The sequence below is a fragment of the Cheilinus undulatus genome, linkage group 15 (genome assembly GCF_018320785.1).
Source record: "Cheilinus undulatus linkage group 15, ASM1832078v1, whole genome shotgun sequence".
Lineage (NCBI taxonomy): Eukaryota > Metazoa > Chordata > Actinopteri > Labriformes > Labridae > Cheilinus > Cheilinus undulatus.
Window position 1 is genome coordinate 45,051,649 of NC_054879.1, and position 17,286 is coordinate 45,068,934.

General features: G+C 40.9%; 1 protein-coding gene across 1 annotated transcript in view; it reads right to left on the bottom strand.

Moving 5' to 3' along the window:
- Nucleotides 1-17,286, bottom strand: part of tanc1b (tetratricopeptide repeat, ankyrin repeat and coiled-coil containing 1b) — a 176,414-nt gene that overhangs the window by 41,064 nt on the left and 118,064 nt on the right. Inside the window, exons 8-10 of the mRNA XM_041807849.1 lie at nt 7,092-7,214; nt 4,416-4,697; nt 4,066-4,220 (exon numbers count right to left, since the gene is read on the bottom strand). Of these exons, the coding sequence (XP_041663783.1) occupies nt 4,066-4,220; nt 4,416-4,697; nt 7,092-7,214 (560 nt within the window). The remainder of the gene's footprint in view (nt 1-4,065; nt 4,221-4,415; nt 4,698-7,091; nt 7,215-17,286) is intronic.

Sequence of the window (17,286 nt, forward strand, 5' to 3'; positions counted from 1 at the left end):
ATATTACACTGCAGTGTGGTCTGGATTGCATATTTGAACACTTTTTCTGTCTTTTGTTAGCCTTAATAGCTCAAAAGTCACAAAAGCAGTTGACTAAAAATATAAACAGGGCTGTGATTTTCACCTTTGAAGAACACAACGCAGCAGCCTGGTTGAAAACAGAGCCTATAACACTTTACTCTCAGTGCGTTTTATGTCACACTAATTGAGGGCTTTGTTTAAAAGACAACAAAGCAGCAGAGGAAAGCAGCTAAATTACACTCAGTAAATACAGCAGAGCTAACTGCTGTATGTAAAAACACAATAACTCTGAATAGATGCCTGACAAAGACGCTGCAGTGATAGTAAACCAGTCTGTCGGCTCCTCAATGAGCATTACGATTTTCAAAAATGATGATGCAACACTCTGCAGTCCACCTGCACTGTTTCATCTATTGGCACAACAATGAATGAAATGTGGGGAAACAAAGCCTAAAATCTCATCCCTGTCATAACATCTTGCAATAAACCATAAAATGCAATGGCCTCGCTGTCCCCGTTATGAAAACGCCTGATTAAAAATGATTAAAAAGAACTGACAGAATCTGACAGAAGCTGCTCGGTGTTGCATCAGCATTCACACATCACAGGAACAGAGCCCCTGGGAGGGTGCCTGTTGGAAACACTTTACACAATAATTGGCTGGAGGGATATTGCTCGGGCTTCATAGACATTTAGATGAGTCTCAGTGGCATAAAGTCGGCTGTGTGGTGCACAAACTTTAGTGTTCCCAGCGGTAGAGGAGAACCACTAAAGTGACGCTTACTTGTCCCGTGCCCCATTTCACTGTCAAAGAGGCAGGAAAGGAGTATTAAAGCTTGTAATAGACACCAGGTTTTAATAAGTAACACTGACAATGGGGATAAAAGTAAGCTCAATGACAGGAGTCTCATTAGACAGCTGTGTCACCCATCAAAGAACTAACAACCCAACATCACAACGATGCTCAAAGTGAATGGTGTGCTCATCGAAAATGAAAGTGTGCCTATTTTTATTTTACACCTCTGAGCAGGCAAAGCCTCAAAGAGTTTGAGCAAGCAGCTGATGTACAAACAGCACATGCTGTCTGTAGTCAATGAGTGCACTGTGACATATCTCAGTAGTTACTGTACATACCAAAATGTGGAGCAAATAAACATGAATCCAAAAGAAAGCTTGAAGCAGAAATCCCCTCTCAAACAGACATTTCAGCAGAGAGAGCAGGCCGACAAGTTGGACCACAAGTGGAGAGACTGCTCAATCAGCAACCTCGGGTCATGGAAATAGAAGCCATTGCAAAATATTGCAATACTGCGACTGTCCACTTGAGGCTGCCTGCAGGAACACCGGAAGTCTTGTCATGTGGGTAGTTAGCTCCGCCCCCAGGTTCAGTTGGCCCTCACTGCTTGGAAGAAAGTTCTGCCAAGAGTAGGATCAGGAGAGCCACATCCATTTCCTGAGAGGGGCGGAGTCAGGAGATGGAGTCACACAGCTCATTAACATTTAAAGCCACAGACACAGAAACCACTCATTCTAAGGAGGGCCTATCATAAAGCTGTTACAGTGCTCTGTCTCGTATCCGGGCACAGTTGCATTCACATCTCATCCAAACCTTGCCACAGTCCACTTGAATTGCCCCCGAGACCACCTCCCCAAGTGGGCCTGGGCCTGGTGCCCAGGTGCAGTTCATTTGCATTCACACTAACCAAAACGAAACAGACTTCGGGCTCAGGTGCACTCGGATCGGGACCGATCCCCTCGTGTGAAAGCCACCTAAGACATGCAAGATCCAATATTGGAGTGTTTTTTTCCGCAACAGACTTCACAGGCATGTGTTGGGGCAGACTGAGACCAATATAAACTTATCTTAAAAGGGTAAAATACGACCCCTTTAAGTTAAAAATTGACAAAGACAACAACTGACAACATGAGAGAGGGGAGCACACAGAGGCAGCAATATTTTACGAGAAATACAACAGTGTGGTGGCCTTAGGACCTGATTGATTAAAAAAAAGGGCAAATTTATTTTGCACAAAAAAACAAAAAAACAAAACAAAACAAAACAAACAAACAAAAAATATATATATATATCTCGGTTTGCCTGTTTGAATGCAGCTTTAAATTTAAGTGATTTGACCTAAATGAGGTCAGTTTATTAAAAACAGCTAAACAGTTCAAAGTATGCAATTAATCCTTTAAATGTACCTTGTTATAAACTTAGAAAGTGGCGACTTGTAGCACCATGAATTAGCAGCTAATCATGGTGGCTTTGATTATGATTTACAAAGAAACAGTTTTACTGTACCATTATGTACTGACCTAAATCTACAGACAGCAAAACTCTTAAAAGGAACCCTGCATGATCAGACAAGTTCATCTTGTTGGATAGATATTTGTTTCATTTGGTCCGCGCTGGTACTGGCAGTGTATTTTGCTGCTTGCAGCTCTTGCTGCCAAAAAAGCTTTCATACCAGACATTAGTTTGCTGTGTGTTGGCTTTGTCTCCCTGCTGTCAACGCTCTGTCATTCCTCCTAAGTTTTACCTTAATAAACCTCCCTACAAGTGACTGGATTCAGTGTATAGTGGAAGTGTGCTGGTAGCTTTTCAAAATAAAAACATTATGTATATACGAAGGGAGTTTCTCCAAAGGTATGCTCAAGTGGGCTTTCATTTTGAAAAGTGCAAACCTGAAGTGTTTTCATACTGTGTTTATCTTTACCTGCAACATCTTGAACCGTGTGGAAACAGAAAGCTTCATAAATAGTAGAAATTTGGGGAACAACCTTATTAAACAGATGCATTTTATCTTGTGGCCTTCATCTGATTCATCAAGAAAAAGATTTCAAACATATTCTACCCATGTGGACGAAAATATTAGCTACAACAAGGTAAATATGGCTTTGTATTTATCATTTTCTTGTCTAGTTTGACTGATAACTGCAAGGAAAAAATAGAAAAGTCCTCAAATCTTAAAATTCTCTGTGCATGAGACATGCAGCGTCTCTAAGATGCAGCCCTAACACTGGCTGACAGTCTGAAACAGCGGTAACTGAAGAGGGTTAGTGATGTTACACTGCCAGTGTGGACCAAAACATGGCGGCCTCCTGGTGAGTTTATAAACTCAAATGACTCAAAATGTAGATATCCGGTGAGTTTTTTTTAGTTCAATATACATATGAGAGATACAAATACCCATCCAACAAGATGAACTTGTCTGATCATGCAAGGTTGCTTTAAATGTGAAAAAATATGTATTTGAATAAAAAATATAAATGAGCTCAATAATGTAAATGTAGCAGCTGATATGAAGTAAATGTCACACTAGAATACATAAGAAAGTCTGTTAAGTCTGTAGTGTGTTTCCATGCTGGGGAAAGACCCTCATTTTTCCACACGACTCAATGCAAATGCCACCTCACTTTGAGCTAAAAGGGCATGCTTAAGACCTGAGCCAAAGTTTTCTATCTTCCCAACTCCTCACAGTCACTGCAGCACGCAGATGCTGTGTACATTAATACTGAACTCGCATCTCATGGCCGAGTCTTAAACTAAGCACACTGGCTCTCAAATCAAACAAGCCTGAGATATTAAAGGTCTCTGAAAGACCAATGGCAGGACTGTCTTTCATTATCCCAGTAGATGGCTGAAGACCATCCATATTTCATCCTCTGAATATCAAATAAATGAACATAAGCAGCCATAGATCATATACAAACAACATAAATCAACTGAGCAGGGCTGGTATCAGGTTTCTGCAGAGCATCTCATACATACTAAAAGCAACTCTACACAACATGATATCTCTGTAATAAGAAAGAGGAATACAAAGGAACACAGCTGAAAGGTAGGCTTCCTAAACAAACTAATGTATTCCATAGACAGAGGATAAACTGGCATACTTGTAAACAGTCTGCTCTGAAGTGACAAATTACCTTCTGTAGCTGACTGACATAATAATTCAGGGTTTAAAGGATATTTTAGGATTAGTAAGCCTTTAATTTTCCCCTTCTTTCAGGTTTCTTTAACACTTCCTCTTGCTGACGTACCTTTGCAGCCAGGCGTTTGACAGCCTCCTCCCTCCTGCGCTGCATCTCAGGTGTCCCGGGGCAGCTGTTGGTCCGCAGCGTGTTGGTAGCACTGGACGGTGGTGTGGGCTGTGGGGGCTGGCTAAGAGGAAGCTCTGTGCTTACTCCTGCACCACCTGAAGGACATAAACAGGCACTTTGTCTCATATCAGTGGTATGTAAAAAAAAAAAAAAAGTAGTTCAGAGATTGGTGTATGTATCTTGACTTGACCTCCAAACTCTGCAAACTAATTTAAAAATCCAAATACAAGAACATACAGTAAAACCTTGAAGAGTATTGATTTCCAGAGGCAAATAGTAAAATGGATTACTTTTAGGGGAGGCACTGGGACTGTTGGAGGCTATCTGACGCATGCGGCCGCCGTGGCAGCTCAGCGCTACTAGCCGGGAGATAATGGCTGTCTTTCCATAGCCTACGCTGCCCACCACCACAGCGCCTTGGCTCTCTGTGGACTCGCTGGCCTTCAAGACATCCTCTAGCTGCTGGAAGAGCCAATCGCGGCCTACGAACACAGAGTCTGTGGTGATGCTAGGCACCTCGAACAGCAAGGGCTTGAGCATGATGTCCACGGGTTTGTAGGGAGCGAAGCGAGCTGAAAGAGAGAAATCAGAATTTCAATTGTGTTAGAGTCTTCACAGATGCAGAAATCATTGCTGTGTTCCTCTGTGTGCCATGTAAAACCCAAACTTCAACCTTGCAGTCTTAAAACAGCTTCTAAGGTATTGTCTGCTTTACTGGGATTCATGCAAATCCAACTGATTCCACCATGTTAAGTGGCTGTGAGAAAGGACTCTTACTAGTCCACTTCAGGACTATTAGATCCCAGAACACTTGTTCATTCAGAGCTCCCCTAAAGCCTGCATGCTTCTATCGATATGACTACCTACACTTCTGTTTCTGCTGCTTTTAAAGCCACAAGTCCTGCTAATCTTCAGAGTAAAACCTGCTGGATTTTTCTTCTTCTTGCTCTTATTGAAATAAAATATCTGCCTGCTTTATCTCTGGACAAAGACAGTCTTCCTTTCCTTTGATTTATGTAAGAAATTACAGTCGTGTTTAAAAAAAAATATGGATGTATAGAAATGCCTACTCTAGGATGTAGAAAGGAGACTTTGGCCAATGTAGGGGGTGCTGCAGGAATATGGGAAACACGGGCCACTAGAGCAAGCCATAAGGTCGCTGTATAATCAGAGGGCCAATCTACATCCTAAGTGCTAAGTTGAACACGTTCCCAGTGTATGTTGGCCTCTGCCAGGGCTGCCCCTTCTCACCAATTCTGTTGTGATTTTCATGGACAGGATCTTGAGGTGCAGCCAAGGTTAGGGTTAGAATTTCATCTCTCCTTTTTGCAGATGATGTGGTTCTGTTGTCTTCTTCAGCCAGGGACCTCCAGCATGTGCTGAGGCACTTTGTAGCAAAGAGCAAAGTGGTCTGGATGAGGGTCAGCACCAAGTCCAAGGCCACGGTAATCTTTTTGAAAACGGTGAAATACTCCCTCCTGGTCGCCTCCCTGTGCAGGTCTTTCAGGAGCATCCAACTGGGAGGAGACCCCGGGGTAGACAAAGGACTTGCTGGAGGGATTATATATCTCATCTGGCCTGGGAACGCCTCGTGAACCCCCAGGAATTGCAGGAAAATGTTGTTGAAAGGGGGATGTCAGAGCTGACCTGCTTTGCCCCAAGTGAAGGAGTTCTAGTATTTTGGTCACAAGTGAGGGTAGAATGGACCGTGAGCTTGACAGGCAGATTGCTGCAGCATTGGTGGTATAGTAGAAATTGTTGTGGTGATGAGAGACCTTAGCCGAGAGACAAAGCTCTCAATTTACCAGTCGATCTTCGTTTCAACTCTCACCAAAGGTCATGAACTCTGGTTAATGACCGAAAGAATGAAATTGTGGGTTCAAGCAGTCGAAATGAGATTTCTCAAGAGGGTCTCTGGGCTCAGCCTTAGAGATAGCATTAGGAGTTTCGAAGTAGAGCTGCGGATTCTTCGTCTCGAAGGGGGCAGTTGATCTGGATGCCTCTTGGTCGCCTCCCTGTGGAGGTTGGACTGGGAGGAGACCCTGGGGTAGACTCACGACTTGCTCATCTGGCCCAGGAAATGCCTCATAATTCCACAGGAATTGCTGGAAAATATCGCTGGGAAGGGCGATGACTAGGCTGACCTGCCTGCTGCCACTGCGACCCAACCCCAGGTAAGCAGAATAAGATGGATGGATGAATTATGGATGTTCAATATATTGCATCTTCATTTTAAAAATACCCAATTGAAATTGATACTAGTAGTAGATTTACTGCAACATTACAACATTCAAATGCATGTGATGTTTATTGAAATGTCTATATAACACTCTTCTGTGAGAACTGCTGGCAAACGTTTGACTTGACCCAGTGTGTGGGCTATGTCATGTCTCTGGCCTATACACCCACCTTTGCTATAAAAAGCAAAAATAATCTCAAGACTTTGAGCAAACTCGTTTTGTTGCACTGTTTTTTCAGGCTTTGTGTCAAGCAGCAGAAAAATGTATTTTCTGTCAGCAACACAAAACTACATTCAAGCATCTGAAAATAAATGTTGAAAATATGAGGAGTTAATCAAGGAGATCTATCATCATGCTTCAGCTTCGACTCCATGTTTCAGGAGGTGTGGAAAGGGAAGAAGGGGTTTTCAAAAGAGGGTTAAACAGTTTGAGTATCCAACGATGTCAAATTAAATTATTCATGTACTCATCAAATATTCACTCTGTGGGATTTCTCTCACTAAAACTGGACATATAACAAAGTAAAAGGCTAGAGAACCAAAGGAGCCTTACATAAGTTGATCTCTGGAGCTAACTGTGCACAGAAAATACATCGTTTCTAATCAATAGCCAAAGCACAACATAAATGCATTTCTCTTAATCTGCTGATTGTCTGATGAGTGATGTATTCACTATTTTTCCTAGTGTTCCTTCTTTGTGTACAGCTAAAATGTCCAGAGGAGTCACCTTTAGCGTCCTGAGGTGGCCTTCCTCCTGTGTTGTGCCAGGGCAGGCGTATGGATGTCCGCAGTGGGGTGTTGCGCTGTTCATCCAGAAAGCTGAGGTCTTCCAGCTTAGTGGAACTTGTTGCTGTTGACAGACACAGAAAGAAATAGAGAAAAGGTGAAGTAGATTTATCACTGCCTCTATTAGAGGTGGAAAAAGTACCAGACTATTGTACTCTGGTAAAAGTATAGTTACCTTGGATAAAATTTTCTTAAGTAGAAGTACAAGTAGTAATCTATAAGTCTACTCAAGTAAAAGTAAAAAGTCATTTAAAATTTACTTAAAGTACTGAGTAGCTACTTTTGATACTTGAGGGGGTTTTACAGTAAAATATATCGTCTCACTTCAGCAAGAAGAGCCAGCTCAGAGAAATTCAGCATTTTTGACCCATGGATCAAAAAAAAAAAACAAAAAAAAAAAAAAAAAAAAAAAAAAATAACAACATATAAATGCATTTTTTAAATTATTGGACTAAATCCTTTTATTCTCAGAATAGCACAAGTTTTACATAATGCTTAATATAAAACTATATATTTTTTTAGAAAATCATGCACCAGTTCTATAACTTTTTAATATGCTGAAAGCTGTAATTTATTATTGTTTTACATTCAACATAAAACACAGCATGAGTAGTCTACTGCGATTTCCATTACAGTATAACAAATAATAATAAAAAAATAAATAACACTGCTTTGTCAAAATAGTTCCCAAATAAATCAAACTCTAAATGGAGCATGGGGACAAGAAATAAACCATACAACTGAAAAAATGACTATATTTACATGTTTTGTAAAAAAAAAAAAAAAAAAAAAAACTATCACACAACCTAGCACATGTCCTTATTTATATTATAACTTATTGTTACTGGTTTCTGAAATTTACTAGCTACATTTTCTCTCTGTGAGTGGAGACTAAAGACTGTAAAAAGAATTGGACAAAGCCTGTGTGACGTCAGCTGTTTGATTACAAAAGGCGACTTCCATACTAAAGTTGCTGTCTCAACCAAACTTTGGATAAACCTAATGGCCCGCCCTCTAACTCAACTTCCTGTCAGCTAGCTACCTAGCATTCTGGTTGACAGAAATGGAGCTTCTGCCTGCCAAGCTATCTGTCAATCAAATGAGATGCCCCAATCAGTGCGCAGTGAGGTTTTTCCTAAATATAATCTGAACGATTGTGGTACAAAAAAATTCACCCCCCGTACAGTGAGAGCACATGAAGACATTAGCTGATGAGATATGCTTGGGTTTTGGAACCAGGCTGTAAACCAGTTTATTTCTAGTGTAAAAAACGGCTTTCTAACATATGTTGTGTATGTGACTTCCAAAGCCACAAGTGGACTCTTGCGGTATTGCAATATTTTGCACTTCTTCATCAGCTTCATTTTTCAGGACTGGAGGTTGCCGCTTGGTGGAGACTGAATGGCCATGGTGCACTGAGCAACATCATCCCCCTCCCCTCCAGCTCTTCTGTTATCACATCTGATTGGTCATACACACAAACAGATGCAGCTATACACGCATATGGAGTCAACCACAGCGCTTATGTTGATGAGTAAGTGTCTTTAAGGTGTTGGCTGTGGCAGAACACCTTTATTCTCCCTTTATTCTGTGCTTTTTTGTGTGGGAAGGGGGGGTGGGGGAGGGATGGACGGCTCTCAACAGTGTGCCAGCTCCCATCGTTCACACTCAAGAGCCGGCACTTATGTCTTGACCACACAAAGACGAAAACAATATATTTCCGTTTTGTTTTGAAAAAGTTTTCTGTAAACACAGGATCGTTTCAAGAAATGTATGTGTAAGCACGGAACCACTGAAATCAACTGAAAACACTGCAGTATATATGCCAAGCCTGTAAGTGGCGCTGTAACGTTCCCATGGAAATGCACCAAAAGAGAGGAAGATTACAGAAAACTGCCACACACTTTCTCCTGGTTGTTCTGCGTGGTGGGTTTAAGAACATCTGATGTCTGCTGTTCTCAGTGGTGGTAAAGGAGCATCAGATTTTGCTGTAAAGGCAATAATAAACTCAGTAGCTTCTGCAGCTCAAACACACCCCTGTATCTGCCATTGTTGTTTTGGTGTGACATGTGCATGCGTCGCAAGTGGGCTAAGCTATGTGTGATGTAGTCGTTTCAAGAAAGATGCAGTTGCCTGTCCACACGGAGAGGAAACGGGAAGCGTTTGCAGATTTGTTCACTCTGGGACCCGGTTTCAAAAAGTAGTGTTTACGGCCTCCCAAAATGCCGTTTCTGTGCGGATGAAACGCCGATACGAAAAAAAACTTTTGCGTATACTCCTAAATTTATTTCCATGTGGACGGGGCCTTGGAGCGGGCTCGCTTGAAACTGACACATCACAACTCGCTACTGACCATCATGTGCTGTTAAAGTCAAACTTCTGACCATTTTGTTGTTGGCAGAAGGCTAGAAGGCAGGTGTGAAAATGACCTCGGCAAAGCATATAGAGTTTCTGACTGACCAAGTTCTTCCATGATACAAAAAGAAGAACCGTGCCTTCTGTTGCAAAATGATCTTCATGCACAACAATGCACCATCTCATGCTGCAAAGAATACTTCTGTGTCATTGGCTGCTATGGGCATAAAAGGAGAGAACTCAGTGTGTGCCCCCCATCTTCCCCTGAACTCAACCCTGTTGAGAACCTTTGGAGCATCCTCAAGCAACTACAAAAAAGTACAAGCACACAAAAAAGCTACTCAAGTACAGTAACTTGAGTAAATGCAATTAGTTACTTTACACCTTTGGCCTCTAAATAGCGTTTGCCCCAAGCCAAAACTCTGAGGGTGATGTCTTGTTTCTAAATAAGACTTTTCAGACAATAAAAGTTTAAAAAGTTTCCCATATATAAAGTCAGACAGATGCACATGATAAAGAAGTATTTGTAGGACATAAGGCATCAGAGAGAGAAGGTGAGCGCAGAAGCAGCAAGTCACTCTCTCTGACATTTGTGTCGCTTGAGGCAGTTTGTGCAGGTACCGGTATACCGTAGCAGCGAGACGAACAGTGTCCCCAAGTCGAGGTAGAATTGCTTCTTTTTTCTTTGATTTGAGCTGACAGCTACACACAAAAATACAGCGAGAGGTCTGTGCCCTAAAAGACAACCACTCAAGTGCACAGCAGACAAACCTTTCACACTGTAAAAAACACAGAGGAAATAACCAATCAAGAAAAATATAGAAATGTTTCACTCTGTATGTGCATCTTGAAGAAATCCCTCACAACCATAATGCAAAGCAGATATTTCTAAATAAATGCACTGTCATTCAATAACAGCACCAAATAATGAGCTGCATTAGAGAACACAATTAGAGTTAATGTGACTGTCATTTCAGGGCCCATAATTGATTTTCTTCTAAGAATAACCTTGGTCTGTAAACATATTAAAAATATGCATTAGTACCACAAGGTCTCTCTTGCAATTGCTTTTCATTCTTCAACAATGCTATCACCATGGTGATCCATGCTCTCTTGGTCCTGTTGAAGAGCAGTATCAAAGCCTCTGCTCTCTCCTCACTCAGCCCCGGCTGAGAGAGACTGTCACAAACACTCAACTCTTCTCTTCACTCCCTCTTTGCTCATCACTTGGTCGCTAACTTCCTCTATGGAATGTCCCACTAATTAAAACCCGTCTGCTGACAACAGAGTGACTGAGGACGCGGTTATAATCAATACAAGTTTGACTAGTTTGAAAAAACGGCCTTTATGCTTTCTTTTACTGCAGCGGATGGTGCATTCACTATTCACTATAATGGAAAAAGTTGAGCTCAACCAAACAAAATCACAAAAATAACAGCAAACACAATCTGGTGTCAGTGAATGCAACGCACTACAGCACTAACAGTCCATTCTTAAACTTAACTGCACAGCTTGAGTACTTACATCTAACAGCAGAGCCAGGCCGGGCGGTGGGAATTCTCAAATCCCTCCCCTTATCCCAAGCATGGAATATCCCTGGGCAGGCATACAGACAAGTAGGCAGGGTGCAGACCCTTAGCTAAATCTCTGGAGAGTGCTCCCAGTCGATGAGCTCACCGAGGGCACAAAAGCAATTCCTCTGCCCCAGTGCTCCCATGCAGGCACACTGGCAGCATTCAGCTGCAGAGCAGGGGGCTTGGCTGCACCCTCTCCAGCGCTCAGCCACTCACATCATCTGCAGTGTGAGGCGCTCGCTAAATTAATTCTTTTTCAAAAGTCATCAGCCCTCCATGTGTTGCACAAATGCATGCACCTCCGTCTATGTGCTGCATGCGTTTGAATGTATTCACCAGAACTAGATAAGCACACTGCAGAGTTTAAAAAGGGAGTGAATTAAAAGGAAAATAAATGGAAAACCAAGAGATCTAGTCTCCAGTGGCTGATTACAGTCTCTAATGGGAAGCTGCTGTAGAACTAATCAATGATCCTGGCTATAGTTAGGTGAGAGGGACTGAAAAAGGAGGCAGAAAAGCAGAATCATGAGAGAATAAAACGTGGATGCTCAGAGGAACAGGAGAGAGAGTGGGAATCAACCTTATGTATCATATCTGCCTCCTAAAGCCCAATACTGACACGCTGCTGACCACATGAAGAGGGTTTCTCTTTTTTCTTCTCTCATCTCTGAACTTGAAGCAAAGAACCCAAAAAGCCACAGAGAACCTCATTTCACACATCTTTTTCCCATGGGTCCAGTATTTTAACTTTGTCTACCTGAAGTACCCTAAATGCTTTATCCTGTCACTACAACCTTTTTATTCTTTCTACCACATTTCCAAAATGTTTCAAAAGCAAAGAATTCCCACAGGTAAACTTCCTATCACCCGACCCCCCTCTTCAGTCCTTTTCCCCATCGCTCTCCAGACTCTTTCCTATTCTTACACACCTTTACTTTGAAAAACAGACATTTGATACCTTGAAGTCGCTCCTCACCGTGACTTTGAAGCTACACCGATGTGTCAAGACTGTATTCTGATGAAAATGGAATTCTTTTTTCCTCAGGCAGGCCTGCCCTTTGAATCCTTCAGCACTGTGCTTCCCATGACAGGCGGCAGAGTAAGGCTGATTTCCTTTACTCCAACCAATGCCCCCTTATCACCCTGCCGTGAATCTACCCTCACCTTTATCTCTGAATACAATCAGAACTCCCATCACATTGCTCACCTCTTTGCTGTTTTATTAGTTGTTGGCTTTCATTGTAACCACTGTGTGACATTTCATGAGTGCATATTAAGTATATCAGAGAAGGTCCTCAAAATCTCTATGATCTGAATCTCTGTGCATGCAGTTTATAGGTAAAACATTTCTTTACATGAACTTTTTGTTATTTTCTTCATTTATTATTCAGTATGAAATGAGATATTACTGCTGTTACTTTGCATCTGAGTTTCTGCTCTGACTTGAGGAGATATAAGTGAACTTTCCAACACTGGGGCTCTTATTTTGATTATTTTGACACCTGTAGTCCCTTTTACATTGCCATTAAAGGCAGGAAATTATGCCCCTGTTACACTTTGATGTAAATGTAAATGTCACGGAGGTGTACTGCTAACTGCTGAGCTGGCATCTGGGGTAGAAACAGAGATGCAACATAGGGGAAACAGTTAATTACACACTAGGGCTGAACGATTTGCAAAAATAATCTAATTGTGATTTTTTTCCCCAGCATTGCAATTGCAATTTGATATGCAATTATTATTAGGTTCCTCATTTTGTGAATTTTTCATCAAACTCAAGCAGTACATCATTTCATTGCCAAATGGATCTACAACAGTTTTACTTGGCTGAGAAAGCTCTGCTCAAGAGATTCTCCCTGGGTTAGTCAAGCAGCATGCTTTGACTTTCCATGAAGTGTGTAAAATCCTCACAGTTATGACAATGTGCATTGAAAACGATGAAATTATTCAGAAGTAATGAATCCATAGTAGCATGAATCTGAATAGGAGGGTGCAACAAGCTTTAAGCTATAAAGGAGGAGGCTGGGGTGGAGGAGGGGAAGCAGTGTGATGCATCAGCACTGACGCAAGCAGGAATCAGTGAGCAGTATGTCGTCTTTAAATGGACCACTGTGTTGAGAGAAAGAGCTGTGATTGGCTGTGGGACCTGGGAGGTAATAATTGTTTCAGCTGGCTATCAGCCAATTGAGGCTGGGGGTATGACTTAGGTGAAATAATGCTAAGGAGGGCACGAGGCTTTGTCTGAGGCTGCCAAAATTACATCTGCAAATGTTGACTAAAACCATGTGATTAAATAATTTATATAAAGGTTTTTTGATAAGAAACACATGTATAGGTCTTTTCAGGGTTTTATCAGTGAAACAATTCAAATCTATGTTGATTTTTGGTGGCAGTGTGTCACTTTTTCTTCTTTCTTGAGTCCTGAAGGGGCTCTGCTTTTCTTAGGTATATGTATGGGGGGCTTCAAGGAAAAATGGTAGGGAATCACTGCACTACATCATACGTTTTGATGTTCTGATTGGCCTGTAAAGAATGCAACTGAGTTTTTGTTCAATCCTTCTCAAAGACTTTCTTCAAAGGGTCTGCTCTTCCCAAACAAAGACTACGGGAGGAGGATGTGAGACATATCCTATGCAATGGAAAATTGAAATGGAAAAAATCAATGAGCTAAGATAACTATCACATTTAGAGTGAATAAAAGTGCAAAAAGAGAGAGCAGCTTGAGTTTTCACACTTTCTTCACTGAAGGAAGCCATGCACAACTCTATTCAGAAGCCAGACAATACAAATCTGCTAAAAAAGCTGCAAAAGAAGAAAAAGGACCTTGGATATGGAATAAGACTTACTTTCCTGTAGTTCTTTAGCAACTCTTACATAACGCAATGGTGGGGTGCTGTCAATCAAACGTAGCCAGATGGCCCAATGGCGGTTACGAACACGCTGTCCCTCTGAGATCGGGCATTTGGCAAATTGTGATCAGTCGATGAAGTGCCACTGAGAGGAATATTAAATCGTTCTTCAAAACCCAAGCTGATTGATCTCTACGATGGTTTTTACTTTGCCCCTGCTGTGACATTGAGCTACCGGCAATTCTCTTAGAGTGGATTTTTGTAAAAGACGTGGCTCTGTGACCTTTTCACAGCTGGAGGCCATGAGTCAGTCAAGTTTCTTTTAGCTTCTTTTAATCTTTTGCTGAAATGATCAATTTTTTCACCAAGCTGAAGGCAAAAGATAAATCTATGGCTACCTGCAGACATCACAAAGCATAGACAAAACTGAGTTGACGTGGTCCGAAGATAACAGCCGACACTGTTGTCTGAAAACAACCAGAACGATGATGAGCTTACAGCGTATCAGAAAAACTGTTACATCATACTTTCCTGTCCTAGCACTACAGAGAGACAACAGAATATCAAACTTAATAAGCCAAACCTCTTTTCATGCAACAGTGCTGCAGCAGTTTGGAAGGTATCATTTTAATTTCACTGTCTGACCTTTGCAAACATCATTGACTGACAGATTATGATCAAATAGAGCAGGTGGAGAAGACTTCATTTCCTCCTAATAAAGCACAGATGTCACTGTCTTCCATAGATTCTCAATGTGTGGCTCTTTTGTGATGATCTGTGGCTCTTTTATGTCTTCATTTTAAATATTATTCCCCCAGAAAACCTTAAAAAAAGTGAAACTTTTTTGCCCCTTTTCACCATTTTTTGCCACTTCTCATCCATTCAAGCTACCTGTTGGTATAACCACTTACACACACCATCTTTTTGCTCTTTTATACCACTTTATTTTCCAATTTTTGCCACTTTTATCCCATTTTTGCCTATTTAAGCTACCTTTAGCCATTAAATACCACTTTTTTGTTCATTTATGCCACTTTTGTTGCAACTCTTTATCCATTTTTTGCTACTTTTCATCCATTCAAGCTACCTTTTGCTATCAAATACCACTTTTTTGCTAATTTTTGCCACTTTTTTCCCAATTTTTGCCAATTTTATCCCATTTTTGTCGATTTAAGCTACGTTTTGCCAATAAATACAATTTTTCCCTATTTTTTGCCCATTTTTGTCACGTTTTTTACAATCTTTTATCGATTTTTTGCCACCTCATTCCCATTTTTGCCCTTTTTCATATTTTTTTGCTCATTTTCACCAATTTAAGCTACCTTTTGTCATTAAATACCACTTTTTCCATAGTTTTTCCCCTCTAGCCAATTCTTTTCACCACTTTTATCTCATTTTTGCCATTCTTCACCATTATTTTTTTGCCACTTTTCACCCATTTATGCTACCTTTTGCCATTAAATACCACTTGTTTCCCCTTTCTTGGCCCGTTTTTGCCACTTTTATCCCTTTTTTGCCCTTTTTCACCACTTTTCATCCATTTAAGCTACCTCTTAGCACTTAATACCACTCTTTTTTTGCCACATTTTTGCCACTTCTGGACCTTTATTGCCACCTGTAACTATATTTTGTCACTTCTCACTCATTTTTGCTACTTTCTGACCATTTTTCCAGTTCTTCCTCCCCATTTTCACCCCTTTTCACCTATTTTTGCCACCTTTAACTTATTGTTATTGCTACTTCAAACTGTTTTTGCCACTTTTCACCACTTAGACTGTGGCTCTTACAAAGGTATTTTTCAACCTTTTGGCTCTACGGTTAAGCAGGGTTTAGTAACACTGGTTTAGATACTCCAATAACAAATCCACAAGGTTTCCTGTCAAATTTTGGAGCATCAGGTCAAAAGAAAGTCTAGCATAGGATCTGAGATCCATTTCCATCAGTGAATACATCACTGGAGATTTTCCTTTACAAAAGAAGACCTTAGTAGAAAAAAAAAAAACATTTATATGTCCTGAATCTCAACATGACTCAGACCACAAAGCTCTGCTGAATGGAAAAACACCTCAGATGCACTGTGGCCTCGTTCCTGAGCCTCAGTGACCCCAACTCAATCGCTCTGTCTGAGAAACCTGACCACAAGCAGCTCAAGCTAAAGTTTCAAAACCATGGCATTCCAGTGGCCAGAACTAATATGGCCCTTTGACTCTGTAAGCCTTTGTATAAAACTCTGCATGAACGGCTCAAAAAATAGAATTCTTATTACTCTAGAGTAATGTAGTGTGGCTGCTAGGGTGGCACAGACATGTAAGGGGAAATATCAAAACCCATTTTATAAAGAAAACTGTTCCTGTAGATTTTTAAACAATGCAAGAAATTACCTAAGTGCTTCAACGTACTCTTGACTCTTACATTATTCAACATGAAAAACTCCAATGAAACTGTATAGTTTAATGCAATCAAGAAAAAACTCAACACAAATACACAAAAATATATTTGATCACTCACTGTATTTGAGTATTAGCAAACTGCACAACTTTAAATTAACCTTAAAGGTCACATATTATGCAAAATACACCTTTTCAGGCTTTTCTAGCAAAACTATGTGCCTCTGGCCTGTCCATAACCCCCCCCCCCATGAATCAGGACCCCCCAGCATTTCAGAAAATTTTCCCTCATGATGTCATGTGGGGAATTGGCTCCAGCCCCAGGTTTGGTTGGACCTCCCTGCTTGGAAGAAAGTTACACTGTCCTCTCCTCATTTAAAGCCACGGACACAGAAATGGCTCGTTCTGAGCAAAGGTGACGTATTTTACCCCCTTAAGACAAGTTTATATTGGTCTCAGAAGTTCCCAAAACATGCCTGTGAAGTCTGTTGCTAAAAAAACACTCCAGTATTGGATTTTTGCATGTCTAAAGACCCCTCTGTTTCAGCCCTGCTCAGAACAAGCTGAGAGTATGTATTTATCTGATTCTTGGGAGGATTGTGGACAGGCCAAGGCACATATTTTTATTAGAAAAGCCTGAAAAAGTGTGTTTTGCATAATATGTGATCTTTAAGGTTGATTTTAGTCTAGTTTTAATCGTCTTGACGAAAACTAAATGTAGTTTTGTCAGTCTTAGTCATCACAGATCTATTTTATTAGTTTTAGTCTAATTTTTGCCACGGAAAAAAGGCTGTCAACGAACATTTTTAGTCATAGTTTTAGTCGACGAAATTAACACTGGTTTGGATATTTAACATCATTTTGTCCAAACTTTTCTGGAATTGGTGTTTGTAACAAAACGCTTTAAGACCTCAAGTGATTTTGCTGAGGTTTTTTTATGCAGGGTATAATAACCATTGTAGATTTTTGCA